Source organism: Hyaena hyaena, unplaced genomic scaffold, assembly GCF_003009895.1.
Source record: "Hyaena hyaena isolate Hyena2069 unplaced genomic scaffold, ASM300989v1 scaffold_118, whole genome shotgun sequence".
In the NCBI taxonomy this organism is placed as follows: domain Eukaryota; kingdom Metazoa; phylum Chordata; class Mammalia; order Carnivora; family Hyaenidae; genus Hyaena; species Hyaena hyaena.
The window spans coordinates 648,902-669,102 of record NW_024080751.1 but is presented as its reverse complement, the minus strand read 5'-3'; the positions used below and the strand labels follow the sequence as shown (position 1 = coordinate 669,102).

The following is a 20,201-nucleotide window of genomic DNA, read 5'->3' as shown; positions in this document are numbered from 1 at the left end:
CCACACGGCATGGCCCGGACACGGGGCCACCCCACCGAGGGTAAAAGGGACCCTTCAGAGGGCGGCCCAGAAACAAGCGGGTGACGGGAAAGGGGTGCTTCAGGGGCCTGGGAATTAGGTGGCCGTGAGCAGGGGCCGTGGGCCCAAAGGCTCTGTGCCTGCCCCAGGTGGGGCAGCCTGGAAGGGGGGCCCAGGAGGGCCAGGGGCTCAGTTTCCCCTTTCCAGACTCCTCATATGACAGAAGGACTGTGCCCTCCTCCCTCCAGCACAGAGGCCTCACACATGGTGGCCAGTAGGGAAGGTGGATGACCAGGCAGGGCCGGGCACAGGCACCCTGCGGGCGGGGCCTCTCCGCCTGCTGCGCAGCCCGGACAGCCTGCTTCTGAGTGGCCAGCAGGTGGCCCCAGAGAGACATCTGCAGCCAGAGAGCCCTGGTGACTGTCCATGCCCCGGGGGCAGGAGACACATCCTGGGGGTAGGGGCCCCCAAGGAAGGCAGTGCCAAGAAAGTGTGTCCCCAGTTTGAAGGACGATGACCCCAGCAGCCAAGACTCACCAGGCCCCACCAGAGGGCATCAGCGTAGGTGTCAAAGTGATCGTTCTCGCCCTTCTCTGCCAAGTACACCAGAAATGAGGCCAGGATGAGGCAGAGGAAGCCGATGTACCAGGCAGTCACCAGCTCCTGAAAGAGAGAGTCACGTCCCAGGCGTCCGGCCCCAGCAGGCACCACGCCCAATCCAGCTCTGTGTCCCCACGGAGCCCTCAGCAGCCCAGGCTGGCACCTGCTTGGCTGCGTGGCCCTGGGCACAGAGCCGTTGCGGGGGGGGGGGGGGACAGCTGGGTGTGGTTCCTGTGCTGTGTGGCCCCTGCCCTTACACACCTGGAACCCAGGAGGACGGCCCCTCAGTACAGCCCAGCTCGCCCCGTCCGCCAGGCATGGGGAGCACCCCCGCAGTCCGGAGGCGTTCCTGCTGGGGACCCGGGACTGCGGAGAGCCTGCCTAACCTCCCCGCGCCTGGAGCAGGCAGCCCCACTGCCCACTGGCGGCTCTCCTCAGGGACCGACAGCTGCCCAGTCCCCCCTCAGGACTCAGACAAGGATGGGTGGGAGGCTGCTCAGGCTGGCGGGTACGGCATGAGCCTCGTGGGGGCTTCCTGGGATGCGGGGCAGCTGCTGTGAGCCCGGAGGGGACGGACCCAGGCTCACCCAGCAAGCACAGAGCAAGCTGCAGGACAGCTGCTCTGGAGAGAGACCACCAGACGGATCAGGTCACGGAAAGACACCTCGAGAGAGGAGTATGGGCTGGTTCCCAGCTGACCCGAGCTCCTGGGCTCCATCCAGCAGGGCCTGTGACCCCGCGCCCCAGCGCTCACCTTGCTGTGGGCATAGACCACGGAGCCCAAAAGCTTCCAGGTGCCACCACGCCGGTCCATGCGGATCATCCTGAGGATTTGCAGGAACCGCAGGCTCCGGAGCGCCGACGTGGCGAACACGTTACCCTGGGAGCCAGCGGCCAGCACAGCGATGGAGGCGATGAGCACCATGATGTCTGCGGGAGACGGCGCGGCTCGAGGCGGGCCCGGCACCCACACCCCCGTTTCTGGTGCAGATGAGGGTGGGGCCCCCGGCCACACAGACCCGCGGCAGCGAGAGGCGGCACCGTCATCCACCCCGGCCAGTCCTGCCCCCGTGCCCTCCTCCCACCGCCAGGCCGAGCTCACCACAGGCTCGGACGCCAAGAGGGCAGGTGGAAGAAACTTCCAGAAGGAGCCAGGCCTCAGCCTCAGCCTGCCTCCCATGCCAGTATGCACTGAGCTCTTCCCCAGGGCTGGCCGCCCCCCTGCACGCACACGTGCACCCCGCTCACCGATCACACGCACACACACACACACTCCGCTCACCTATCACGCAAAAGGGCTTCCGGGCAAACTTGAGCCGCCCCCTCCAGCCACGGTACCGGCAGCAGCAGCCGGCAGCCCAGATCCGCACGAAGTACTCCACCCCGAACACCACGATGGTCACGATTTCCTGCAGGAAAGGCCGAGCTGAGCCACCCCCCAGGCCTGCGTCAGCGCTGGGACCGGCAGGCGGAAGTTCGCGTGGGGGGTCCCAGCCCACACGGGCCTGGGGTAGGGGTCCCACTCTCTGGACCTGGGTCAGCCTCCTCGGGCCACCCCTCTGTGCAAACAGCAACAAAGACTGAACTGTGGTTGCCATGGCGCCCACCCCTGCCTGTCAGTTGCTGTCAGCTTCTCAGCCCCCGCCTCACACCCACGCCTGCCAGGAAACACCCCCCACCTCAGGGCCAGGGGCCACCTGGGCCCCCAGGCTCCAGCAAGCGGGTGGGAGCGGGGTGGGGGAGTGGGATGGCTGCCAGACGCTGTGGGGACGCAGGGAGACTGTGTGTGGGGAGAAGCAGGTGGGGGCACCGTGACACTCGTGCCCAACACTTCGAGATCGTTAATGTCAGGAGGCAAGGCTGGGAGGGACCTGGAGCCGGAAGAGCAGGGGCCGCGGGGGCGGGGGTGAGAGGTCTCTGCGGGGGAGGCCAGCCTCATGGGGGGGGTGTCTCCAGGCTCATGGGGGGGTAAGTATCCAGCCTCACGGGGGGGGGTAAGTCTCCAGGCTCATGGGGGGGTCTCTGCAGGGGAGGCCAGGCTCCTGCAGGAGCAGGTCTGGGGGTCAGGGGCTCGGAGACACGGGACGGGGGACAGACCGCGACTACAGCGTCCGCGGCTGCGCACCCCACTGGGGCTCACCAAGATGTAGAGCGCGCCCTCGGAGCTCTTCTCGTACTCCTTGATGGTGGAGAAGACGGACAGCACGAGGCAGGAGAAGACCAGCAGGAACCTGCAGGCAGGGCGGCGTCAGCGGCCGCCGCGGAGGGGCCAGGGCGGCAGGCGGCGCACGAGCGCCCCCAGGACTCCCGCCCCAACAGGCCTGGGTTTGGGGAGGTCCGCGGACTCCTGGGGGGACACCAGCCGCCCCGTGGACATCCCTCAATAAGCTCGAGTCCTCCTTGTTTGTAATGTCCCTTTCTAGGCTCAGGAACGGAAAGCAGCACCGGCCCGGGGCCTTGGCCGCAGACCCACATCCTGGCCGCACGTGGCAGGTGCGCAGACCAGTCAGTTCCCACGAAGTGGAAGCAGGAGGCCCCACCCGACACCAGCCAGAGTGTCCGGCCAAAGGCTGAGGGTGGGGTCTGAGGGGACAGCGTGCCTGAGGCCAAGGACTGGGTCCAGGGCTCCCGAGAGGCACAGAGCACAATGTGGGAAGCTGGACAGGGGCCCGCACGCCACACCCCTCCCGCGCGTCACTGCCACCCTGCACTCGCCGCGGGGAGAGACCACCAGCCTCCCAGATGGCAGGAGGAGGCTGCTGCGGGGTCCGCCCAGAGCCCAGCCCCACCCCGACCCCCGCGGCCCCGGCCGGCCCCCTGGCCGGGCTGCGCCGAGTGCACATGCCACCAAGACATGGGGCCTCCGGGCAGCCTGGCCCCACGCGCCCTGCAGACCGGCCGCCACACGCAGAGATACACGGCCCTCCCGGGAGCGTGGCTGGCGAGGGCGCCCCCGGCGCACGCCCGGCCCCTGAGCAGAGGCACGGAGGCAGATGACGGAGGCAGAGCCGGTGCCCGCTGGCACACACAAACCCATGCGAAAAAACAGTCACATCTCAAAACCACAATTAATTTCCTTTCCTCATTAGACAATTTATTCAATTAACTGAGCCCTGGAAAGAAACGTCCAGCGAGCTCATGTGTCTTACGTTTATTCGTAATTCTCTGCCGGGTGGTATCTCCTCCCGACTCAGTCAGTGGGGAAGCAGCATTCACACATGGAATGCCCCTGCCAGGGATGGGGGACCCCGGAGGCCTGGGCGATGGGAGAGGCTGAAAGGTCACCCGTAGCACGGAGGGCACCCAGCCCAGCTTGGCCCGGTGCAAAGATGCAGGGAGCCCAGGGGAGACGTGAAATCTGGTAGGCTTCCCTGAGGAGGCGTCCACAAAGGTGAAGAACTGGTGGGGCCAAGAGGGGAGAAGGGAAGAGCAGGTGGGGTGGTCCAGAGAGAGAGACGACGGGGGCCCACGACTCAGCAGAGGGCGAGTCCAACCAGACTAAAGAACGGGGCCTGAGGGGCCTGATTCCACTGTCACCCGTGAGGGGGACTCAGAGTCCACATCAGACTCACGCTGTACAAAAACATTACCCCGAAGTTAACGAGGGAAGGCCCGAGTCCCAGAGCAACCAGGCCCTCTCAGCCGCTTCCCGAGAGCGGCTCTGACCGGCTCTTGGAACATTCCAGAATGGCCTGGCTGTGCTCTGTGGATGCGCGGCCCTTCCCAGCGGGCAGTGACTGCGATGTCCGGGGCCACACCAGCAACTCAGGAGAGGAAAAACCGGAGGCCGGACACGGCCAACGTGCCCACCCCACCTGGTGGGCAGGGGCCGCTCCGAGGAGAAGCTGCCCGGTTTCTGAGGTTTCAGAGCCCACGGCCACAGGCGGCATGGGGTCTGCACACCCGGGAAGCGGGGGGCACCTGCCCGCCCGTGAGGAGGAGGGAGGAGGCAGGCAGCCGCAGCAGAGCCGAGCGGGTCCCCGTGGAGAGAGGCCGCCCGCCCGCCCAGTCTCCTCCACAGACGCAGAGCCGCCCCTGCTCCGCAGCGGTCCCTGCAGGCCCCGGGCAACGGGACACACCTCTTTCCAGGCATCTTCCTGTCTGTCCGCAGGCGCCTCGGTGACCAGGGCGCCCTGCCAGGCACAGCCACACTATGCCCGCCTTACACATAGGGAAACTGAGGCACAGGAAGCTGGTAGGGGTTCCGCCTCTGGCCGTCTGGTGCCGGAGCAGTGTCCTTGGTGATGGGGACACTCGCGTGGGGTCCAGCCCTGGGGAGCCTGGAGGAGGGGCCAGCTTGCACACGGGGCCGCCCTCCTGCACAGCAGCAGGGGAAAGTGACCAGAGCCCCAGAGCCCGTGGCGGGGCCACTGGGCGGCAGCGGCTGGGGCCCGGGGAGGCCTGGAGCTTCCTGCAGGGGCTAAGAAGCCTGCAGACGGCAAGGGTTCCCAGCATCCTTCCCACCGTCCTTTGCTCAGTCCGGCTCCGGACAGCTGTGGGGGGAAGGGGCCCTGTTCCCGCCCCTCGCCAGAGGAGAGGTGTGCGCAGGGGAGACCAGCAGCCCCACCACAGCGTCCCCTCACGGCACGCCACACGCTCCGTGTCCCCCCCAGGCCCCGAGTGTGGCTCCCGAGGAAACGTCCAGGTGGAAATCTGTGTCCTCCTGGCCCGGCACGGCTGCTCGGCTTCCTCCCAATGGGGCAGGTGGCAGCTCCAGCCGCCCCGCAGGCCCAGGTGGGGGAGCGCCTTCTCCGGCCCTCCAGTCTGGGAAGCATCCAGGCTGCAGGGAAAGAAAGGAGGGAGGAGGCTTCCCTGGTGCCAGGACGGGGTGGTTTCTCTGCAGCCCGAGAATGGTTACGATCGCGAATTCTCCAGCAGGGGTTGCCAAGGAGACCAGTAACTCAAGCAGCCCCAGATTCCAGGGGCCGGGATGGGGGGGCAAGCAGGGGGCGCCAGGGTGAGAAGGGACCTCAGGCGATGTTCAGGAGCAGCGAGGAAGCCCTGGCTGGAACCGCGCCCACACTGGCGGCCGGCCTCTGCGCCCCGGGTCCCACAGCAAACGGACTGTCTGCACCCGGCAGCAGGAGACGCACAGACAGGCGTCAGGACGGACACCTGAGCCACAGCCTGAGTTCTGAGCAAAGACGCGCCAGGGTCCTGAGTGCTGGGGTCCTGACGTACGGACAGCGGTGCAGGGAGGGACCCAGAGCAGACAGGACGTGACAGGAGAGACAAAGGGTGGTGGAGGCACTCACGTCGGCCAGAGGGGCCCCTCCTGATGGTCATGTCGCGGGGTGCGCTGTGTGGGTGTGGCTGGGCATGTACGTGTGCACACACGTGTGAGGGCGTGCAAGTGTGGGCATGCGTGGGTGTGTGCGTGCTTGTGGGGTGTGCGAGTGTGCACGTGTGAGCCTGTGGGTGTGTGGGCGTGTGCACATGTGAGTGTGTGGGTGTGTGCCCGTGTGGGTGTGCGGGTGTGTGGGTGTGCGCGCACCTGTGCAGATGGCTGCACACGTGCGCTCCGCCTGCCCTTGCACCTGAGACAGAGCGGCAGCCCCCACCTCGGGGGAGAGACTCCTCTGTTTCCGCTCCGCCTCCCCCTCCACACCCTCACCCCATCTGACAGCAGGGAAGCATTTATTTTCTGGAGAAAAACAACAGAGCTTCTGCCGCCTCGTTCCTCATTCCTGAGTCACTGTTGTGGGGCCAACAGGGAGGGCCCCCGGGTACAGGCGGGACAGAGCCCCCGCGGTCAGGCCCACCCCAGACCCCTTCGCGGCCTCCAGACTAACTCGGGGGTGGCTGGAACCATTAACCTCACCTGCGTGTTTAGTGAAATCACATCTAACAAGGGAAGAGCAGGGATGGGAGAAGGCCCTCAGCACACCAGCCCCTCCAGCCCCCAGGTGGGGAAGGGTCTCTGACATCAAGCCCCACCCCCAGGCTAGAATTCACCGTGAGTCTACTATGCGCCAGGCCGGTGACAACCCTAAAGGCAGAAAATGTTCTCACCCATTTAGCAGGTAGGAAAATGGAGGCTCTGAGGCAGCTTGCTGTGGCCCTTCAGGGTGGAGCCTGAGCGCCGTCTTCCAGTGCAGAAACCCCCAGAATTACGTCCATCCCCGTCAGGCTGTGCCTCCCCGGGGGCTGGGTGGCCCAGAAGCCCAGCAGGGCCCAGCGATGAGCGAGCTTCCGGTGTGAGGCCGAGCGGGCTCTCCCGTCCAGACGGGCCGCGGGGCCTCCCGCTCACCTCGTCCATTAGGGCTGCAGCCGGCACGACAGCCCGGAATCTAATTCCCCCTAACAGACTGCTGTGCCTGCCACTTCCAATCGCCGGCAGTGACGGGGCCGGGCCGCTGACGGCCGCTCCAGGCGTCAGCCAGATGTGAAAAATCACTCTGAGATCCCGCCGGCGCTGGAGGGAGGCCAAGGCCGCACTCCTGAGACCCTCTTCTGGAGCCAAGGCTCCCCGATGGGTGCAGCTGGCCCAGCCCGCCCCAGTCCGGCCGGCATCGCACCCCAGCCTGCCAATCAGAGAAGGGCAGCTTCTCGGGGGCACCCACCTGCACCCAAGGCTGGGCGGAGGCGCGGAGGGGCACTGGCTCTGTGCTCGGTCAACGCCTCGGCTCAAGTAGTCCCAGACCTCAGAAGGTCCAGCCCCTGGTCTGACACTTGAGTCCCCCACGAACAGCCTCGGCCCGCCCAGGCCCCACCCCCTCCACCAACTGGTGCCCACGGCCACTCCACGGCCACTGCTCTCACATAATGCCCTTCCTCTCCCAACACCCAGGACGGGAGGGTGCTCTCAGGGGACCCCTTGAAGCCCCCCCACTGGCCAGTGACCCCAGGATGGCCAGGGTCCCTCCGAGGTCTCTCTGGACGGGGGGCCACGCAGGTCAGGTGTCCTTCCCTCTCTGAGCCTCGCTCCCTACCATTCACCCATCAGAAGCCCCAAGTTCACAGGGGCCCCCAGTGCAGACCTTGTCCCCCTGAAGAGCCAGCACCCTGCTGAAGCACCAGGCGCCGCAGGACTGGGAGGTGTGCAAAGGGACTGCGCCCAAGGGGCCCGGGCGGAAACCCAGTGGCTCAGCCCACAGTAAAGGCCATTTCCCCAGGTGCCCCCTGCTCGACCCTGGGAGACTGGGGTAACCTGCTCCCCATTACCACCTGGCTCACACAGAGCAAACCCGAGTGGCCCCCCCACCCCACACCCCACCCACACAGGTCTGCGCACCAGTCCCTACCTGGGGCTCCCCCTTTGCACTCCTAGGTCTTCTCCACCTCCTCACCCCCACCCTTCTCATAGACAACGGTGACCTCCTCCAGGGTCACAGCCTCCAGTCAGAACCCTTCTGGAAGTGTCCCTCCTTCCAAAGACTTCATCTTGGCTCCATCCAATACACCCCAGCCACGCCCATGTCCACCCTGCCCCACTGCAGACACCTGCCACCCCCACCAGAGACCACAGGAAGTGTGCTTCGCTCCCTCTTGTCTATTTGTCAGCCTCCCCAAGCCAGCTTCCCTGCCTCAGGGCCTTTGCACACACTCCTCTTACAGTGTGGTGCTTGCACATCCACCACAGGGCTGCCTCCTCTTTGTCCCCAGGTTTCTGACAGGCCGCCCAGCCCTCCTACACTGGTACCCTCTGAGCAGGAGTCCATTCATTTCCTCTCCTGGACGCTCTGCTGGCCCCTGAGTACACAGCCAGAACCCGCACACAGGTGGCATGAGCATCCTGATCCATGACGGCCAAGATGACCCTCCTGAGGCCGGATCCAACTGGAGAGCAGCCCGCAGCCCCATTCACACAAGGCTCAACGGTGCATCATGAGTGATCTCTTAACACCACTGGAAAGAGCTAGAATGAAGGGGCCCACAGATAGGAGGCCTGTTTCCTAGAGGGACCCAGGGAGCTTCTGAAGGCAGAACATGGGGGTCCTGAGGCCAGGAGGGGCTTGGCCATGTCTGGGAACCCATGACGGGGCAGATGTGGCTCACTTCCAGCAAGGCCAAGCCCCCCAGGAAAGGATGGAGATAACCTGTGCCCATCCACACAATCACGGGGAGCCTGGTGCGGAGCAGGGTGAGGGGCTTCCTGAGACGGCCAGCACTGCCGTGGGTGTGAGCTCTGGGGTCAGGACACGGTTAGCAGAACCTGTAATCTGCTGAGGAGACATCAGCTTCTGGGGGGAGGTGCTCAGCAGGGGGTCAGCTAGGACCACACCCCACACAACATCCCACGTTCCCTGCGTGAGCACAGGGACCCACTCGGTGCCTCACAGACCTGCCCCCACCCCACTGCCCCCTGAGGTTGATGGGACAGCCAGGCCGGCCTCCCCCAGTGTCAGTCTCCCCCAGGCTCTTCCTGAAGAGACTCCAACTGGCTCTTGGGCTGGCCCACCCCTATGCTCCCGTGGCTCACAGCTCTGGCACGCTGGTCCCCTATAAACGTTCCTAGTGAGTGTTCCCTTGGACTCCACTCACATGCCTCCAGTGACAGAAGGCTCACCCACAGGCAGAACCTCTTTTTAACATGCCCTCTCCTGGCCAGTCCCAGTCCTACCCCTGGGAGCCCACCAGGCATGTTCATGAGGCCCATTCTCCAGGCCAGCACCCACGTCACTGTCTCATCCCAAGCTATAAGCCACCAAGGGCCCAAGGTGAAGGGAGACGGGGACTGGGTCACCTTGTCATCCACCTCAGGGAGCACCAGGAGCTCTTAAGACAGGGACAAAGCCCAGTGCTCACCGAACAGGCACATGCAATTCCAGAGGGAACCTTCACAATACATCGTTAACGTGGAAAAGGGTTAGAGAAGTCTGAATCCTATCTTATTTCAAGAACGCATAGAACGGACACAGACGCCTGAAAATAGTTCAGTAGAGACAAACCTTCTTCCTGTGTTTGACAGCATCTGCCCAGCTCCCTACAATGGGCGCGTGTTACGTCTGTCGTCGGCAAAGATAACAGACCATACCCAACGGTTTAAGAAGCTGTTGGTGCCCCTCACTCAGGTAGGGTTGAAACACCTGCTTTCCGTCCATGCTGTGTTCATTCAGCTTTTGGCTAATTAAACCACACACACCAGGGAGGATCCTCTTGGATACACAGGCAAGAATGCTAACTAGGAGAGCCACAGTGGGTCAAGAGGATCCGGTGCAGCAGGAGATTCACCAGGACTGGGCGAACCGGGAGTACACTGAGGTCATCACCAGCAGCATCAAGAAAATCGTGGACTTGGGGCGCCTGGGTGGCTCAGTCGGTTAAGCGTCAGGCTTCAGCTCAGGTCATGATCTCATGGTTAGTGGGTTCGAGCCCTACATCGGGCTCTGTGTTGACAGCTCAGAGCCTGGAGCCTGTTTCAGATTCTGTGTCTCCCTCTCTCTCTGACCCTCCCCTGCTCACACTGTCTCTCTCTCTCTCTATCTGACATTTTTTTTTAAAATTTTTTAAACAAAATCACGGACTTTCTCAACTCATTTGATATGTCTTGTCATTCAAAACTTGCGACACTAAACGAGAAATTGACAGCCCTCGAACGGAGAATAGAGTACATGTGCCGCACTGCTGCTGGGAAGTTGCTCTACAGAACACAGGCCTCCGTGGGACCGGCTCCAGCAGCCTCAGCTCCTTCCTCTCTCCTTAAAGAGCAACAGGGCTTATTCTTGTTTTCCCTTTTTCAAAAGTGTGGCCTTTGGGCTCTGCCACGTAGGTCGGTGTGTGATGTGGCACGTGGGAAGAAGTCCAGGGGACCTCTCGGACACATTTGTCGAACTGTTTGTCAACGTATTTGAGGCGTGCGCAGCCAAACACCTGGGGCTCTTTGTTAAAGTCCTCCCCACCTTCTCTCTCTCTCTCTCTCTCTCTCTCTCTCTCTCCCTCTCCCTCAATTCCCTTACAGCTCTCATTGCCTCTGCATTGGTTCGATAAACAGTCTTTGTCTCCTTTCCACCTTTGCCGGGGGGTGGGAGGCAGTCCTGGCTGAAACACTTACGCCCTGGCAGGGTGGCCACCAAAACTGTTGTTGGTAACCCAACAGTTTCTTATCCTTTGGGAGGGGAGGAGGGTTGAGGCCAGGCCCCCACTTGGCTTGAAGGGACATTTTCTGAATTTTCTTTCTGTCACTTAGGGTGTCTTTGCCTCTCGTATTTCCCTAATAAACTCCTCAACTTTAAAAAAAAAAAAAAAGAGGAATGCTAACTAGGAGGAAAGGAGCGCTGGGAGCACAAGCTAAATCCGGAAACGAAAGTAAGTGGTCCAAGTGAGAAGGGACGGTGCTCATGCAGGCCCCCCAGACCCTTCCCCAGCACCAGCCTGGGGGCAACCAAGGCCCTCACGCCCCACGGGCCTTGGCTGGTGCCCGTGAGAGGCCAGGGCAGCGGCCTTCTGTTCAGCACCGTGGCCAGCGCCGTGGTCAGCACCGTGGCCAGCACCCTCTCCTGCCCACAGGCCTGGGGCCCGCCAATCCGCCCAGGGAAACCCACCTGCCTACTTCTTAGTCCCGTCTGGGACCTAAGCTCCAAATGCTCTCCTGCTACGCCCTTGCGCACGTGATGAACAGCACACTGGGTCAGGCTCTGCCCTCCTGCAGGAGGCTAAGCCAGGCCCTGCCTGTGGGTGAACAAACTGCCATGCACCCAGCAGGCTCCTGTGGCAACCCGTTGGCTGCTGGGCCGGAAACGGCACTTCCACACCCTCTCCTGGTGAACTGGCTTCTCTGTGCTTCCGCAGTTTGTCACCACGTCCCCCCAAACCTGGGGTCCCAGGAGAAACTGGCCTTTTCCTCCTACGAACCCGCCAAACATTTTTTCCAAGCCTAAATGGAAAAGCAAACTCAGAAGCTCTAAGCTCTCTAGTTCTGTGGACAGAAAACACAAAGCAGCCAAGACCTAGGGGCAGGGGGTGCGGCTGGGCAGGGGACAGCCACACCCTGCAGGCCACCAGGGACAATCCAGGGGCACGCCCTCTGAGGCCCGCTCACTTGGCACCACCCATCCATCCGATGTGATCAGCCGGCCTGCCACCATCACAGATGATTAAGGGACATCCAGGGACACTGTTCCCAACGACTCCCATTAGGACTTTCTGTACATTTACAAAATTATTCCAAGTAATCCAAAAAAATTAGAGACCTAATTTTATTCAAGCTGGATAACCAGTAAAGCCTAATGACACTCAGCTCTAGAGCATATCCTGGAGATGAAGGTCAGGCTTGGGGCTGGCCCGGAACACATCCATCCCCATTTCCCCCAAGTGGAACAGCTGTGGCCCCACCCCTCATGGCCTCTGCAAGGAGCCGCCAGGAAAGGCACTAACCCTGCGCTCCCCAGAATCCTCCCCCTTCAGCCAACCCCAGGTGCCAAGCAGTGGGGCCAAGGTTCTGGGAAGCCTGTGGCTAGGGGGGAAGCCAGCCCCTTCCACAGGCAGGTCACTTCTCCCAAATGTGGGGGCAGCTGGAGAAAGTCATGGCCCCTGTGGCCCAGCACCTGCCAGGCCTGAATCCTGGCTGCCCCACTTACCATCAAGTGGCCTTGGGTCCTGACCTCAGCATCTGGGGGCTGACTGACAGCAGGTGTGTGGAGCACCTGAAAACAATCCCGTTCCCATCCCCGCTCATCGTCCTGGAGACTCGGGGAAGGGTCAGAGGACCCCCTTTCCGAGACCTGACTGCCCCTGTGACTGAGCCCCACAGCAACCAGAGCCAAGAGGGCAAGAGGAAGGGTCGGGTTCAACCCTGCACTGAGGCCAGGGTCCCCACAGGCCACAGTCCCCTCTCTGCACCAGGAGAGGTGCCTGGCAGGACTGGCAGTGGACCTGCTTTAGGGACAAGAGGCTCCTTAATCAGCCCTCAGGCCCACAGCCAGCGCCCGTCAGTGTGACTGTGCCGGCCCCTCCTTTCCCACAATGAGCGCCAGCCCAGTCCCCTTGAGTCCCCCACCAGGACCCACCCTGCCACGCTCAGCAAGACCCTTGCCCGTACTTACTCAGAGCAAATCACTTTAGAAGCACCTTATTCTCCTGGAAATGCTGAGCGGACAGCTGCCCCTGGGGGACCCTGGGTCTGGCAGAGCCTCTGGAGTGTAGGCCCAGCTCAGCCGGAGCGCCCCCAGTCCAGGGGCTCTGCGATCCTCGGGGCCTTCAGCATGACCTAGACCAGCCTTCCCTGCCCCCAGCTCCAGACCAGTCCATCTGCTGAACAGCCTGTGGACCCCCTCCCCTCCGACTCTGTGGCCCTGCCTTTCTACATTCACATGAGGAACAGACAGTCTACAGGGAGAGTCGTCTCTGCCACTGACCCTCTCCAACACGCACCCGCCTCCCCAAGAACTAAAGGAGGCCAGCAAGCTCATTCCGGAGGTTCACCGCCAAGCCACGAGCAGCCAGGGCAGCAAGCAGAGAACAGGTCAGTGCGATGCATCACCACCTCGGAGGGTGGGGCCCGCACGGCTCACCGACAGAGAGAAGCGCGGGGAGGGCCTGCCTGCTGAAAGGGGCCCTGGGGGACAAGGACAAACCGGAGTCATTTCCAGAACCACTGCTTTCTTCAAAACCCTCCCCCCTGCACGGACGACGTTTTTCTTCAGGGTCTGCACGGCCCTCTTCTTTGTGCCTCGGATCCAGCAAAGCTGCTGGACAGGGTGGACAGGTGCCACGCAGCCACAACAGGAAGACACACTTCCTCCCGCAGCAACGGCCCGGCGCATCGCCACAAATGAGGCGCCGTTTTAAGAGGCTGCTGGAGCTGTCCGCACACGCTGCTGGAAGGCACCGCTGAGCTCCAGCCTTGCAGAAGCAAGCAGCCGTGCCTGGCAGTGTCTCCCACGCTCTGGGGACAGCGCAGTCAAAGGTGGGCTCAGTCTTGAGACCTACGCAGACCTAGGTCACCACATGACTTAGCCAAGGACAGTGGGGAGCTGGTCAGGACGCCCAGGTGGAAACCGGTGTCCCTGGGGGCAGTTCCTCCAAGTCCAGAGAGTCCACCTGTACAGTCCACCCACGATGGTGTTTTTCAAGCCAAAACCATTCTGCCTCCATGTCTGGAGGCTCAGGAGGCTGGGGATGCGTGCCTTCCGGCCGTGAACAGAGGACGTGTCCCAACGCCCAGGCAGCTGCAGAGCAAGCAAATTCCTCCAGGAGAATGGCCAGTCCCCCTGGACAAACACACAAGCAGGCATCTGAAGTGTCAGACGGGGCCTCACGTCTGTGCGTGGCCTCATGAACAATAGCCACAAGCCTCTTGATCCAGGCCCAGCTATGGACTGATGGGACTGAGGACTGGCTGTGGCTGGGCCGAGGGGCAGATGGCGGAGGGTGCTGTCCGGGACATGCTTGCTGGCCTGTCTCTGTGCAGGGCAATGCTTTTCACATTACTAAACCACAACCACAGAGGCCTGAGAGCCACGGCCATGAGCTTGGTGAGCACCACACACACCACATATCACATCGAATGACTCGCAGGAGATAAACACAAAGTTCTTAGCCCACGTTACAGACCAGGAGACTCGGCCCTGGGACGTCAGTGGAGGTAGACCCCAGTCAGGCAAGCCTAGAGCTGCTGTCCCCCGCCCCCCTCCCCCCCCACCACGCACCATCTTTCACCAGCACACGCCCTCTGGGCCATCTCCACCGGCTAGAACATGACGCCATAACAGTGAGTGGTCGAGTGACACACCAATGAGGAAGAATTGAGAGAGCATGACCTCACTGAGGGTTCACGTGGTGACATCTGCTACTAACGCACACCCAGCAACGTCCACCCAGGGATGATCCACCGTCTGTACTTGACAACACTCAAAATGAGCCACCTGTGAGGTACCCCAGCGCTGTCACAGTAACAAGAAACTGGGCACACGCCAGTGTCCCCCGTAAGCTCTGCTGCCAAAAGGGAACCGCCTGCAGCCCGGGGCCCATCCGCCATCCCGAGCCTCTTAACAGGACGGGTCCTGACGCCCAGGTCTGCCCCCGGCCCCCGGCCCCACCCGCCCTGCCCAGCCTCTGGAAGATGCCCCGTGGGCACAGAACTTGGGCTCCACGGGCCTGCCTGTCCTGCACAAAGGTTTGAGCCTCTGAGGGGTCACCCCCCCACACACCCAAGACCCTGCCATCAGTGCTTCAGTGAAACGTCCCAGAGAGCTCAGTCCTCTGGACGCTATCCCTCCCACGGGATGGGTGAAAAGCCAGCTCCCAGAGGCTACCCCGTGCCTCCCACAAGCAAGGGCCCAGAACGTCTGCCAAGTGATGGCCGTGCGGAGGCCCACAGCACAGGCAGGAGTGCACAGACCGATGGAGATTTGTGGATTAGCCCGTTAGCTGAAACATACTGGTAAAGCACCACCTTAAAGTACTCCATCCAGGGGCGCCTGGGGGGCTCAGTCAGTTAAGCATCCAACTCCTGATTTCAGCTCAGGTCGTGATCTTGCAGTTCACGGGTTCAAGCCCCATGTTGAGCTCTGTGCTGACAGATCAGAACCTGCCTGAGACGTTCTTTCACCCTCTCTCTCTGCCCTCCCCCGACTTCTTCTCTCTCTCTTTTTCTCTTTCTCTCTCTCAAAATAAATAAGTAAAAATAAAGTTTAAAAAAAAAGGAACTCCATCTAGTACTAGACTCGGTCTGTGCCTCTTGGAAGTAATCTGGCTTCAGTAACCTGATATTTTGGGGCTTAAGTTTTGTCAGGATCGGGTGGGCCTCTCACCACACAGTGGGAATCTGGGATCTCAGGGCCCACAACGCACAGTGGTGCCCACAACGCCAGCCAAACCGTGGCTCCTTCGGAGTCTTCCAACTTGGAATATTTGACTTGTACAAATTCCTAATAAAGCTGAGATTTTGTCTGCCTGAACCTGGAGCTGCTCAGCGCCGAGCCTCCCACCGGCCGTTGCCTTGCAGACCCGAGAATGTGTGCAGAGACTCTGCCCCCGGTGACCGTGGACACGGGGACAGGGGTTAAAAAGTGTCGTACCGCCACGGAGCCATCTCGCTTTCAACTGAGGGTGGGAAGTTCTGCAGAGGCGCCCGAGGTCTCCAGGCCAGCAAGGATGGTCTGGTAAGCCCCGGTTTCCCTGGAAACCACAACTCTCCTGGCATTCCCACCTGTGTGGAAATTTCCATAAGATTCTCCAAGTCCTGGTGGACACTTCCGCCCCAGGTCTATAGAGAGGTCTGCGACCAGAAAGCAGTTAAGAATACAGCCTTCTTCCGGAAACACAGAATGCCCAGTCAGCAGCGGAGGGACCCTGGCCACCGCGTCAGGGCCACACTCGACTCCCAAATGCAATCAGACCAAGGAACAGAGTGGCCAACACTCGGTCGGGATCAAGGCTGAGGCTCAAGGCTCCACCTCCCACCCAGGCGGCCCACCGGCAGCAGACGAGCGGGAGAGGACAGCAGGCCAACAGTGTGACCCCGCTCGGGTTAGCCAAGGCCACACGGGGGCCTGGAGCAGGCCCTGAGGCCCCGGCCCCCAGCTGCTGGGGAGCGGAAGACCACGCCGGGCCCTGCAGCCCCCAGCCCCACAGCAGATGCCATCTGAGGACGCGGAGGGCTTGGCATCCGAGCCCAAGAGAAAACAACTTGCAAGAGTAAGCCAGTCAAGTGAGCCTTCACGGGCTCAGCCCGGAGCTGTCCCCGGCACTTTCCACCCAGACTATTTTAAATGCAATTTCATCCTGGCAACTCAAAGTGGCTTTCAGATGTCAGAAAGGTCAAGCAGTCCGTACCCCCAAACTCTCGTCTCCAAGGCAGAGACCCCTTCCAGCCTGAGTGGGGCAGCTCTGCTGTGAACTCACCCTGGCCTGGCTTCAGTCTCCCCACCAGTGAGAACAGGCACCCCCCCCCCACCTTCAGCCACAGAGACGCCACCCTGAGATCCCCCTGAGGGAGTAACTGCCCAGCTGCCATCGCGCGTGAGGACACACCCCTGAAGGGTGGTCTAGGCCTTTCTGTGGCTCACATCCCCTTTGAGAAACTCCTGAAAACTCCAGCCCTTCTGCCTCGAAAACCCTCTTACACAAAGGTGTTCCCCCCCACCTCACCCCCACCCCTAGTCAGGGTTCTGTGAACCTCCAGGCGCTGAGACCACGCCTCGGGGTGAAGAGGGGCAGGCGGCGGAGAGGAGGGAGAGGACGGGGGTGAGGCGAGTCTGAGTGTCCCCTGCAGCTGAGTCTGACCCCTTCCCCCCCCACACACACACGCCTAGGGCCTCAATGCAGGGCCCCACCCAGTGCTGACGATACGGTCAGGTCCCCAGCCACCTCCCTCTGGACCCGCGGGCAGCCTGGGCTGCCCACCCAAATCTGGGTGGGCCGTATCGGGGCAGGGCCAGCCGGGGCCGACTGTCTATCCAGCTACGAGCAGAGGAAGGGACCGTCCAGGGGCCGTCAGGGCTGGGAGGGGTGGGTGGGAGCTGCTTCTGCCCAGGCAGGCCCCCACCTCGGCCGGTGTCAGATCCCTCCTGATGCGGGGAAGGTTCCCGTCACCAGAAGCACATCTCGAAAAGCCCCCACCAGGAACGAGTGGCGGCCACGGCCCCAGTCCCAGAGGCGCATCTTCAGAGGAAGCCCCTTCCACAGAGGGAAGAGGGGAACCCTGGCCTGATGCCCACCAAGCCGGGGGACCACAGGGCGGCCAGTCTCCCTCCCCACCTCTGACAGCCACTGGCCCCAGGCCCAGGGACTCCATGCCGGCTGGGACAGACTGTGCGGGCCTCGCGCCTGCCCTCCACCGGCTCCCCCAGGCCCCCTCAGTGTCAGGCAGGGAAGAGGGCCTTGAACTTCGCTTAATGAAACAAACCAAATGACGCTCAAACACGGGTCAATCCGTGCTGGGCAGGGGGATGCTAGGGTCACCGCACCGGCGAGTAACTCGGGCCTCAGACAGGAGACCAGGACCAGGGTGGGGCTGGGCCCCAGGCACAGGCCCAGGGACGGGGAGGACCCCACGCCTGGGGGCTTGGGGGCTGAGGAGGAGCTACAAAGCAGGCAGGAGACGAGTCACCATCTGGGGAGAGCCCACCGGGCCGGCCCTGAGAGAGCAGCCACCCCACGCAGCTCGTGTCCCCAGAGCCCTGGGAGCAGGGGGCGTGGTGCCCACTTCACTGCGGGAAGACCGAGGCCTGCGCGCTCCGTGGCTGCACTCAGGTGCTGAACCAACAGCTGCCCAGACCTCTGCTCCCTCCCGGCAGCGAGCGAGGGGAGCCCTCGGTGAGAAGCGGGACGGGGCTGAGCAGGCAGAGGGACAGGCTGCCCGGGCAGCGAGGACCACCGCCCGACGCCCCCACACGCTGCAGCTCTGCCCGACGGGGCTCATGACACCTGAGACGGACCCAGCACGGGCCCACAGGCACGACTCCGGCCTCCCTCCCGCTCGGCCTCTGGCGGCCGCCGTCTTTACGGGGCAGGAGGGGCTGTCTGCTTCAGGCCCTGGCAGGGAGGGGCCCCTCAGGGCTGGACACGGGGCCACACACAGGGGGCTCCCAGGATGTCCTGCCGCCCCCCCCCCCCGGCAGCCACATCACGGGTCGGGTGGAGGCACCCAGCTGCTGGGCTGAGGGGATGGGCTCTGACCACGTCCTGGAGGTCACCTCGGGCTGGGACCTGGATGACCAAAGCCAGTCCCACCAGGCAGGGAGGGAGGTGGAGACAGGAGGGACACTGGTGAGCAGACACGGGGCTCTTCCCGGGGTGAGCAGCCCACCTGAGTGTGCCTACATGGGAAGGCCAGTCCAGCTCCACCCGTCTGGACTCCCAGGTGGTCAGCACGGGGCCTGGAGACGGTGCCCGAGGCGCCTGCCAGGGCTGTGGTCTCCCCCCCAGGACTCCCTCCCCCCAGCAGCCTGGCACACCCCCTGGGAGTTCTCCCCCACGCCATGGAGTGTCCAGAGCACAGGCTCTCAGGGACACGGGGACACTCACAGGGCACACGCTCCTCTCCTCCCAGGGGGCACATGGACATGGTTTCCCAAGATCCGCCCCTCACTCCCATCCCAAAATGCCTCTTTCATACAAAATGGCCGAGTCCCGGCCCCAGCCTCGCTGGGATGGGAGACAGAGCGCCTGCTCAGAGACTGTGCACACCAACGGCACGGTCCACACGCACAGCAACTCCAGCAAATACCACACACGTGAACACTGGGGTGCACACAATGCCGGCCCGAGACCACTGGACCTGCCCCAGGAGCCAGGAGTTCCCTGAGCAGGGCCTGGGGAGACCAAGAGCCCCTTCCTGGGCCAGGGCTGGAGGCCCAGGGCAGCAGCACCCCTCCTCTGCGTGTCCACTCGACCAAGGAGGGGCCCCAGAGCCCAGGATGTGCGCTGCGTGAGACACATACCTGCGCGCCCAGCAAGCTGCAGCAGACGGGGCTCAGGGCTGGGGGGGGGGGGGCAGCTGGGGCAAGACAGACCACAACCCTCAGCCAAGAGCTGGGGGATGGAGGTAATATTTGGACACCCCTCCTCCCCATTCCAGCAACCCTGAAGCTCCCCCTAGGTGGAGAGTGAGCACTTGGGGGTTGAGGAAAGATGGGCCAGTCCCCTCCCCCAACCCCTTGCCCCCTTCCTTGGGGGAGTCTAGGCCGGGGGGGTGGGGGGGGAGTCCAGATCCAGTGGCAGGACCGGCAGCGCCACCCTCCCTCCCGGCTGGCCCTTTGTTCAGCGCAGCGGCCGTGGGGAGGGGCCTCGGGCCAAGGAAGGGAGGCTGGGGAGCCGCACATCTCCCCATCCTGCGGGGGAGGGGCTGATGCAACCCAGCCAGGCCGCTGGCGGCAGGGGGATGGCTCCCCGATACCCGCCTGAATGCCCGAGCCAAATCCGACTACCGTCTCCGCCCTTCGCTTTAGCCAAGGAACCCGGTCCCTCGGCTCGGAACCCGGCACCGGCGTGACCCACGCGGGCGCCCGGACACACAGAGGCCCCCCGACCGCCCCGCGCCCCCCACCAGCGCGCACTCACACGGAGGCCCCCCACCGCCCTGCTCCCCGCGCCTCGCGCGCCTCCCGCGCCCCCCGCCGGCGCGCACTCGCCCGCAGGCCCCCCACCGCCCCCACCTCCCCGAGCCCCCCGCGCCCCCCGCCGGCGCGCACTCACACGTAGGCGTGGTAGACGAACGCCCAGCCGCGCGGCCGCTCCAGCACGTTGTAGAGGAAATTCTGCAGCTTGCGGTAGAAGGCGTTGCGCTTGGGGGGCTTCCCGGCGCCCGCGCCTCCGGCGCGCGGCTTGCTCAGGATGCTGCCGCGCTTGGGGGCCTCGGAGCCGGCGATGAGCAGCGCGCCGTCCCGGGTGGAGTCGGGCGCGCCGGGGTCCAACCCCACGAAGCCCACCTTGAGCTTCTTTTCCCCGCTCGGGCCGGGGTACACGCCGCCGTTGCGCGACTTCTGCACCATGGTGCCGGGCGACGCCCCGGCGGGCGCGGGCTCAGCGGGCGAGGCGCGCGGGGGCGGGCGCGGGCCGGAGCCCAGGCCCCCGGCCCGGGAGCCGCATGGCCGAGGCAGCGGCGGCGGCGGCTCCGCGCTCCTGCCGGCCCGGGCCGCGCGCGGGGGACGCTGCGGCCGCCTGGCTCCGCCCGCCGCCTCGCCCCGCCCCCGTTAACC

The 20,201-nt window shown here is 63.6% G+C and overlaps 1 protein-coding gene across 1 annotated transcript in view; it reads right to left on the bottom strand.

Moving 5' to 3' along the window:
• The window catches only part of KCNQ2 (potassium voltage-gated channel subfamily Q member 2), a 49,008-nt gene extending 29,014 nt beyond the window's left edge, over nt 1-19,994 (bottom strand). Inside the window, exons 1-5 of the mRNA XM_039237078.1 lie at nt 19,699-19,994; nt 2,759-2,849; nt 1,901-2,027; nt 1,373-1,548; nt 556-681 (exon numbers count right to left, since the gene is read on the bottom strand). Of these exons, the coding sequence (XP_039093009.1) occupies nt 556-681; nt 1,373-1,548; nt 1,901-2,027; nt 2,759-2,849; nt 19,699-19,994 (816 nt within the window). The remainder of the gene's footprint in view (nt 1-555; nt 682-1,372; nt 1,549-1,900; nt 2,028-2,758; nt 2,850-19,698) is intronic.
• Nucleotides 19,995-20,201: the final 207 nt, after the last annotated feature.